Source organism: Sceloporus undulatus, chromosome 4, assembly GCF_019175285.1.
Source record: "Sceloporus undulatus isolate JIND9_A2432 ecotype Alabama chromosome 4, SceUnd_v1.1, whole genome shotgun sequence".
Classification (NCBI taxonomy): domain Eukaryota; kingdom Metazoa; phylum Chordata; class Lepidosauria; order Squamata; family Phrynosomatidae; genus Sceloporus; species Sceloporus undulatus.
Window position 1 is genome coordinate 109,045,838 of NC_056525.1, and position 9,664 is coordinate 109,055,501.

Here is a 9,664-nt window from a genome sequence, read left to right on the forward strand (position 1 = left end):
AATAATAATAATAATAATAATAATAATAATAATAATAATAATAATAATAATAAATTTATTTATATTTTCCTGCCAGGAGGACCAAGGCGGGATTACAACCTAGTATAAATATACAATTACAAAGCTTGTCAATAAAATATAAAAACATATAACAATTAAACAGTTTAACAATTAAAAAACACATGCAGGGTGTGTCTACACTGCAGGGATAATGCTGTACAGTTATTATTCATGATATTACCTTTGACCCAGGTTCTTTTTTAAAATTGTTTTAAGAAAATTTTTGAAATTTCATTTAAATCAAAACTTTTTAAAAGCGGGGTTTTTAAAAACCATGGCAGGGTGGCTTTTATATGGAGTAGCAGTGTTATTCAGTTATTTAATTCTAATCTTAATTTAATTTTTAATTCTTTTAATTCTTGATTATTTAATTTATATTTTATTACAGTATGGTTGGGGGAGGGAGGGAATTAATGGGATGTATTTTAATTGTATGTTGCATTTTATATGTGTTTTTTTACCTGATGTTGTAAGTCGCCTCGATCCTATGGGAGAGGACGTGGACAAGCTCCCTGGCTGTGTAAGAAGGACAACCTGCCCTCTTGACCCTTGCCCATCTTGGCTGACTGTTCAGGGAGGGGATGTAATAACAACCTTTCGGGAGGGTTCATTTCCATCAGCCTTAAAACAGGCCATAGTGAAGCCTATTTTGAAGAAACCCTCTCTTGACCCCCACCAGTCTCTTTATTACCTTTTTTGGGCAAGGTGATTGAGAGGGCAGTCGCCTTCCAACTCCAAGCTGTCTTGGATGAAACTGATTATCTGGACCCATTTCAAACTGGCTTTAGAGCGGGGTTTGGGGTTGAGACTGCCATGGTCGCCTTAGTTGATGATCTCCGTCTGAGTATCGACAGGGGAAGTGTGACCCTGTTGGTGCTCTTGGACATCTCAGCGGCCTTCGATACCATCGACCATGGTATCCTTCTGGAACGCCTGAGAGAGTTAGGTATCGGGGGCACTGTGCTCCAGTGGCTCCAGTCCTACCTCTTGGGAAGGTTCCAGATGGTGAGGCTGGGGGACTGTTGCTCTCGTAGAAGACAGCTGACATCTGGCGTCCCTCAGGGCGCCATCCTGTCCTCCATGCTGTTTAATATTTACATGACGCCGCTGGGAGAGATCATCCGGAGACATGGAGCACAGTGTTATCAGTACGCTGATGACACCCAGATCTATCTCTCCATGTCTCCGACTGATTCAGTAACTAAGTATGGCACCTCTCCTCTAGACTCCTGCCTGGAGTCAGTAATGGGCTGGATGCAGGAAAACAAACTCAAGTTGAATCCAGAGAAAACGGAGGTACTTGTGATAGGTACCCCAAATCCAGACAGAGGAATTTGTCATCCAGTCCTGGACGGGGTCATACTTCGCAGTTTGGGAGTACTCCTGGATTCATCCTTACAGTTATCATCTCAGGTGGATGCGATGGCCAGAAGTGCTTGGTACCAGCTTCGGCTGATACGACAACTGTGACCCTGTCTGGACCAAAAGGACATTGAAACAGTAGTACATGCACTGGTAACCTCACGCTTGGATTTCTGCAATGCGCTCTACATGGGGCTACCTTTGTACCAGGTTCGGAAGCTTCACTTAGTTCAAAATGCTGCAGCCAGATTAGTCACTGGGATCCCAAGAGCGGACCGCATAAGCCCAGTATTAAAAGCTCTTCACTGGCTGCCCATGAGCTTCCGGGCTCAATACAAAGTGTTGGTTGTTACCTATAAAGCCCTATATGGCTTGGGCCCCAGTTACTTGAGGGAACGCCTCTAATCCGCCCCACACTCTCCGAACAACAGGCAAATATTTACTGGAACATCCTAGGGTGAGATTGTCTGTAACTCACCAATGAGCATTTACAGCTATAGCTCCAGCATATTGGAATAAACTCCCTGAAGAGATCCGTCTCAGTCCTTCCCTAGATGTCTTTAAGAAAGCATTGAAAACTCATTTGTTCTGCTTGGCATACCCTCCTGATCCTTCATAGAAAGAAAGAAAAAATTACCCTCCTATCCCTTGATCCTCCAATGCAAAGTGTATTTAAAATGTTAATTTGTGATTGTGTGATTTTAAAATGTTTTTATAGGATGTTCTTTTCTCCTGTTTGCATTTTATATTGTATTACAATGTGTGGTACATCTGTACTGGAACTTGTAAACCGCTTTGATCTTCCAGGAAAAGCGGTATAGAAATAAAGATATTATTATTATTATTATTATATAAATAAAATGTATTATTATTATTATTAGTATTATTATTATTATTTATTAGATTATGCATTTGAACTCCTGTATGTTTTCAATCTTAATTTTATACTGTGCTAACTGTGTTGTTTTTAATATTTTTTTAAAAATTGTTTTTAATTTCATTTCATTTATTCTGACAGCAAAACAGAAAGCATGAATTGTAATCTTTAATAAGGTCTTGTGAGCCGCCTTGGGTCCCGTTTTGGGGAGAAAGGCGGCATAAAAATGAAATAAATTATTATAACATTATATAACATATAATATGTATTTATATATGATATATCCGTGCCCCACAACAAACTCCAACTCCCAGAATTCCATAGCCTTGAACCAGAAAGAGAGTTAAACAATAAACCAGCCTTTCTCTGGCTACAAAGGGGGGCTTCATCATCATCACCTGAGACTGCCAGGACGTCACACTCTTCCCTTCCGCAGTAAATGGCGCTCAGGGCAGAGAGCTCTTCCAGAGCCAGCTCAGACATCATGGACGACGACCATGCAGAGGGAGCATTTGGCCACGCGAGGGCGCTCGTCTGCAACGTCCTTTAGGAGCCAGTGAGTCCCTATTTGAACTCCACCTCCCAGAATCCCACGCTATTGGCCAACATGGCCGAGGCTTCTGGGAGATAAAGTCCAAAATCTCTTAAAGGCACACAGCTTTGGTGGAACCCCTGCAATTGAAGGCTGCCACCTATTAATGAATGGTGTTTAAAGGGCGTAGCAAAACCTAAGGTGAACTGCCCCTGGGCGTCCTCCTTTTCCCGGACGCGTCCTCCATCCCTGGAGGAAGTGTCAAAATATCCCATGATGGCAAAGAGGTATGGATTTGTGCAGGCTGCCACGCCCACCTCTGCGTCCTCCTTTTCCCGGACGCGTCCTCCATTCTGGCCTACCATCCAGGAGGGGGTGTCAAGCTGTCCTCCATTTCGAGCCTGGCTAAGAAGCATCAATTGATATGTATGTCTTATTTAAACTGTTGCATGTTTTAGTTAATGTGTTTTTAACTGAAGTTGTGCATTGTTTGTTTGTTGTTGTTTGCCACCTCAATCCATGGGGAGAGGTGAGTAAGACATCATCATCATCACCATCATCATCATCATCATCATCATCATCACTATTTAAAGCATCAGATTTCCAAGCTTTCACTTTAAAATATTGATATAATCTTTAATTATTGAATGCAGCCTGTCTGCAAGAAATATTGACAGAATAGTGAATACAATCAGGCAGCAAAAAAAGGAAAGGAAAAAGGAGAGAAGCTGTCAAAAGTATGGTTACTGAGGCCTTACTCTTGTACAAAAACATAGCCCCAAACTTCCCTTATTCTTTCAAGGCAAACTTTTCCTCCCACGGCATTTTAAATAGACACCCTTTCCTTCTTCTTCTTTTAATGCTTTGTTTAATCCGTTTTATACATTCCATTTTTTTAAAAGCAAGTCAATGTAAATGTCTTTTATACTGACACTATCTAAAGACACCGAGGCCCCCATATACAAGTTCTTGCACTCTGACATTTGGAAGTCATCAAACGGGACAGCATAATGTCAGTTTGATATTTGTCACACTATGCAAATATCAGCCGCGTGTCAAAGATCTAAATCCCATCTAAACGTAATGCTTCCTCCTGTAGCCACAGACTTGTGAAAATGCTAAATATTTAAATCAGAGATTAATGTCTGTTCTTGGCCTTCATATTGTGGAGATATATATATATAATACATGTACATCTTATTTGTCCTTTTAAATTGGTGTGTGTTTTAACTTATGTGATTTTAGCTAACGTCGTGTGTTTGTTCATTGTTGTCGTTCCCCACCTTGATCCTTGCGGAGAGGCAGGTAAGAAATCATCATCATCATCATCATCATCATCATGTGCTGATGCTTGTGGTGCATAGAACACCCAGCTGACCAATCAGAAGGCAGCTGAGGACCGGCCAATAGAATGTGGGATGGGACATTTGATAATTCGGTGCTGACAGAGAAGAATGTCAGTTGGGATTTGGCAGTTAGGGTTCTGCTGAGTCCAGTGAGTGGACCCAGTTTTATGAGTTCCAGAGGGGAACTGAGGTTTAAATCCAGTGTGAGGGGCTTACAACCTGATATATAATCCAAGTTAGGGTTTTGGTTTGAGACCAAGAAGGGTCTGTTATGTCCAGTGAGGGACAGTGATAGAATCAGAGTCTGAAATTGAGAGACTCAAGAGATAACTGAACTCTGGAAGAGGGTTTCAGTTAGTTATTATCCTGCGGGATACAATAGCCGCTCGGTGGCTGAGTTAGTCAAAAGAGTTGCCCAAAGAGGGACAGGGAAGTCCTGGGGTGGTTAAAGAGTATCTGGGAAAAGAAGGATATCAGTAACGAAGAAAATATAGGGTTGGAAATGGTTCCTAAGAAATCTAAGCCACTACTTAGTCTAAGAATGAAAGAGTGCAAATGTAACTGGGGCGGGATACAGACCGCCCAAAAAGGGTGGCCTGCCGGTGGCTGGATTTCTGCTGGAGGGAAGCCTCAGCCGCCAAATTGCGAGGCTTCCCACTGACGAAAAAAGAACCTGCAAAAAGTGGGTTCTTTTTGCGTCGCACTTGCGACACCCAAGTGCGCAATTGGCACACTCATGACATCACAAGCGCGACGTGATGTGCGGGTGCTATGCGTCAATCATGTCGTAATGGAGGCGCCCATGTAGACAGGGCACTGACATTTTCCTATTTGGGTTCTCTTGTTTTATAGCTATATCTTTATAAGTAAGCCAGGAACCATTTGGTAGTTTGGAGTCTCTAAATAGCACCTCATTCAAAGAACTCATTATCCCAGAAATAACCATTTGCACAAGGTCAGCCAGTGGGTTTCCGTGGCCAAGCCAGGAATCGAACCCTGGTCTCCAGAGTTGCAGTCCAACACTCAAACCACTACTGATTATGTTAGAGGAAAACTGTGTTAGAGGAAACTATTAGCAAAAGTTTTATTTGGAATTTTTATTTGCTGCTATACAAGCAGCCAGCATATTTCTTTGAAGTGTAAACTGTATTCTGCAAAGGTCAGAGGAGATTTAAAAATGTGTAAATATAGCTTTAATCTCTTTCTCATGCTCCTGAACTTCACAACTATCTGATGGTCTACCATGGCATTTGTGGTGTTAATGCAATCACAATAGCCTCATCTTGTGGAATTAATTCATATCTACAATTTGAGAAAGGTCAGATTTAAGTCAAGCCCATCTGCATCTTCATAAAGTCTTAACTGCAGGTTTTATTTCATACCAAAAAGGTGACAGAGCTCTCATTTTCATAAAAAAATATGTTAGTTTGCAGGGTAGAGTTAAATCATTTTGATCTGAGCAAATGGCATTCAGGTGCTAACATATTCTTCAACGTCCTTAGAAGCAAAAACGCATCAGAGGCCCGAAGCAAGAAGTGTATACCTTTGGTGCCAATACAAGCAGGGTGTGTTCTGAATCAAATGCCTCTGGTTATAGAAAGAGTGAAAATAAAACGGAATCATAAGAGTTGGAAGGGATCAAAGAGGTCATCTAGTCCAACCTGATAGTCCTAACAGATGTCATCCAATCTTTGCTTAAAAGGCTCAAAGAGACTCCACTACATTTTGAGGCAGCATAGTTCACTGTTGAACAGCTCTTATAATCAGGAAGGTCTTCCTAATGTTTAGGTAGAATCTCTTTTCTGTGGTTTGAATCCATCGCTCTGTGCCCTAGTCTCTGGAGCCCCAGAAAACAAGCTTGCTCCATTTTCAATAGGACATTCCTTCAAATATTTCAACACGGCTATCATATCACCTCTTAACTTTCTCTTTTCCAGGCTAAACATACCCAGCTTCCAGACTGCTTCTCATAGAGCATGGTTTCCAGACCTTTCATAATTGTGACTGCCCTGCAGATCAAGATGAGGGGGTGGGTAACAGGTTTCTGCATGCACAGCCCATGTTGAGTCACATCTGCATTATTGGACTGCTTGCTCAGTTTCACTAATCAAATGTATATTTTCATGTGAGTATGCATCCCGACTAGGGCCACTAACTGTATTTGGCAACAGATAGATCAGATTTAATAGTCTATAGAAGGGTTTCTGAGGGGTGAAGCAGATGGTAAAAGTAAAGCAGTTTCCAGCTACTTTGATGCACACCTCAAAAGCGCCTGGAAACCACACCAAAGCCAGGCTCCAGGCAGAAAAGACTCAAGGCAATAAATATGCATCTTTGCAGCTGCATATAACACCCCAACACAAATGTGGGCTGCGGCAAAGAAAGAAAAGTGCAACAACTCGAATGGATGTAATTACAACGTACACTAACCAGACAGTACAACAGAGGGGCATTGGGTGAAGGGGGCATGTGGGTGGGTGGGGGGCTCCATGATTGTGATTTACCAATGTATGACTTGCACACCGATGCACCAATGCCCTGAACCAGCAGAGGATCACACATGCGAATGTGTGGCCAATCAAAAGGGCAGCCATGCAGTGGAATGGCATCTGGGCAGACATGAGAGGTAGTTGATTGCAGGTGATGTGTTTGTGTGATGGTGCGCCTGTGTGGCAGTGATGCAACAAAAAAATTACCCAGCGGTGCAGCTTGACGCCATGCTGTGCAGTTGGTCCGTGTTTATTCGGGTTGCCTTCAGAGGAGGCCATGCGGCAGTAGGGTTTCGACTCACTTTTGGAAAAATAGGAAAGAGCTGCTTTTTCCTGCCTATCAGCTTTGGCCCTCAGCTAGCATTCCCTGGAACACTAGGGTTCCATGAGAAGTCACTAGAGGTTCAGTGACAGATTTTTCCCAGTTGTAGATAATCCAACCAGGGGTTTCCTGAAACCGGAAAATTAGTTCAAAACCTCTTTCGGAATAAAAAAAATTGAGAAAGGCTGATCTATAGTAAAAGAAAAGATCAGTCTGAGACTATAGGCATACATATACTAAATTACTCTTCTCCGCCTTGGTGCTCTGTGGGATTGCAGTTCCCCGACACGTTTGGAGGGCACATAATGGAAGAAGATCAATTTCAGTTAACATGGAGACGTATCCTTCTCAGCTTTCAATTGTTTTTCTAAATATGGTTTATGAAGTTCAGGGTTGGGGAGCAAAAACTGGGAATCATCCAATGAAATCCACAAGAAAAACTGGCAACCCATCTCAAGATACTAAAAGATGGTCTTTTTATTAGCCAAAAAGCCCAAAAACAAAGCTGGCTATATGACCATCAAAGGAATGGAATGTGTTTATAAACTTTGTTTCTTTCTCTGTGGAAGTGTGGGTGAGGGGGTATAATAACATACAGAAATGTGGATTACTCACATAAATGTGGATTACTCTTGTTTAGATGTAGAGCCTGGTACCTCCCAAGAAGTAGTTTAAAAAAATAAATGTAAAATATGTTGTTTCAATTAGTCCCTTTTAAACAATATTGCATCATAAACAAGTCACCATGAATCACACAGATCACATAGATGCTGAAATTGTGTTAGTAATTTACAACATAGGCAAGGGTTACATCAGCATAAGTGTTTTTCAGGTGCTTTACCTCCCGGTGCAAGTTCCCCTCAGGCTGTAGAATGATACCTAGATGACACCTGGGAGCAACTGGTTTCTCCCTTACTTCCAACAGCCATTGACTGGCCACAGTGGGAGATGCAGAAGGAAAGCTCCCTCTGACTTGAATCCATCCCTTTTCGAGGTCGTTCAGACGTCGTTTTTCATAGTGAAATGATGAGAATAATCTCACTCTTGCATTCGGGGTTTGTTATTCACACTATGGAACCACATCCCTGCACATCTCTGAGAGTATGGTTGTTCACACATGCTGACACTCGAATAAACATGGACTTGGCGGTGCAAATGTACTTGAAACACATTCAAGGTATGCAGAGCTTAATCCCAGGTCTATTCACATTGGTTATTCACACTGCCAGCAATGCCCATCTTTAAAAAAAAAAAAAAAACTCGGGGTGGTAGTGGTGGAATTGATTACCCCAGGTTAAATAGGTTTTTTAGCAGCCCCAGCCCAAACTTAATCAGGTGCATTCAGGATACATGTGAACAACACAGATTCAACGCAGATTTATCCTGGATTATTTTCACTGTCTGAATAACACCTAGATCTCTATACTGGCAGGGCTTTATGGTCCAACAGTGCCAAAGAGGACCTCATATTCCAGAACAAAGTGCTCACCAGAGGAACAATCCACAATGCATTGGGTTATATCCCCACAGACCACTTCCAAGGCAGGAGTCACATGTTTTTAATCATTTCCTTTGACTCCCTTTCTCCTCGATCAGTTTTAAGAGAACGTAAGGGCAGATAGCAAAGGGCTGGAGCAGACAGGCAGAAAAAACAGCTTTCTGCCCATCTGTACTGGGCCTTATTCATTGATAACACACACATACACACACACACAAAAAAAAAACCCATTCAAAAGCATTAAAAGAAATCACACTGGAACATCAGTGTCTGCTCTTAATCAAAGCTGAATAACTAAATTGATAAAAATATTAAATCTGTGAATGGACTGTGCATGGTATGACATTTTTATTGTGTTTGTCAAATTCAGCACCCATTAAAATAGCTACAACAGTGTGTGTGGGGGGGGGGATTTCTTCACAGGCCTGTGTAATTTAAACTATAATTTGTTGCAGTTGCCTACACTGAAAAGTACAAACTGATAGTTGAGATCCATTAATAACCTCCTTTGACAAATTCTTTAATTTAACCTGCAGTCAGCCCTCAACTTTCATCAGGACTAGGAACATAGGATCCCCATGAAAGAGGGGGGGGGGAAATCTGCAAATATAGCGTGCTATTTTTTTTTAACCTGAAATACCACTTCTCTAGGAATTAAATGCCTAGAGAGAACATATTTTTGAGTCATGTATAGGGCAGTAGCAGAGGGGATGGTAAATACAGAGAACCACACATAATCAAATCCACAAATGCTTAACCCACAAATGGGGAGGGATGACTGTATATTCAGGAAAGTAGTATGAGAACTAGTCAGATGGCATCTGATTGTTTTTAATATGTTGGTCAGTTTGTGGAATACATGCATTTGTGCATAAACTGCAGTTATGTAATGGACAAATAGTCTAGGGAAAAGTGCAGGTCAGGCTCAAATACTGTATGCTGGTAGGGAAGCAGAATCTAGTGAAAGTAACAGGGGAGGTTAATTCATCTTCTCACTGCATTCCCAAAGGATTTCAAGAATACCTGCTCCAGAAGTCTGGGAAAATATCTGTACCAGGTTTTTAGGCAGTTCCTAGGGCTGTAAGAGTGAGGGAAGGGGAAGCAGGTTCCATCAAGCAGGCCCTGAAACACTAATGCCATGTTAGATTTAGGCATTAGTGTATAAATCAAAACACATG

General features: G+C 41.7%; 1 protein-coding gene across 1 annotated transcript in view; it reads right to left on the reverse strand.

Annotated features, from left to right (window-relative positions):
* The window catches only part of RWDD3 (RWD domain containing 3), a 30,444-nt gene extending 27,640 nt beyond the window's left edge, over window positions 1-2,804 (reverse strand). The window contains exon 1 of the mRNA XM_042465494.1: window positions 2,698-2,804. Coding sequence (XP_042321428.1) covers window positions 2,698-2,785 — 88 coding nt within the window. The 5' untranslated portion in view covers window positions 2,786-2,804. The remainder of the gene's footprint in view (window positions 1-2,697) is intronic.
* Between the last annotated feature and the right edge of the window lie 6,860 nt (window positions 2,805-9,664).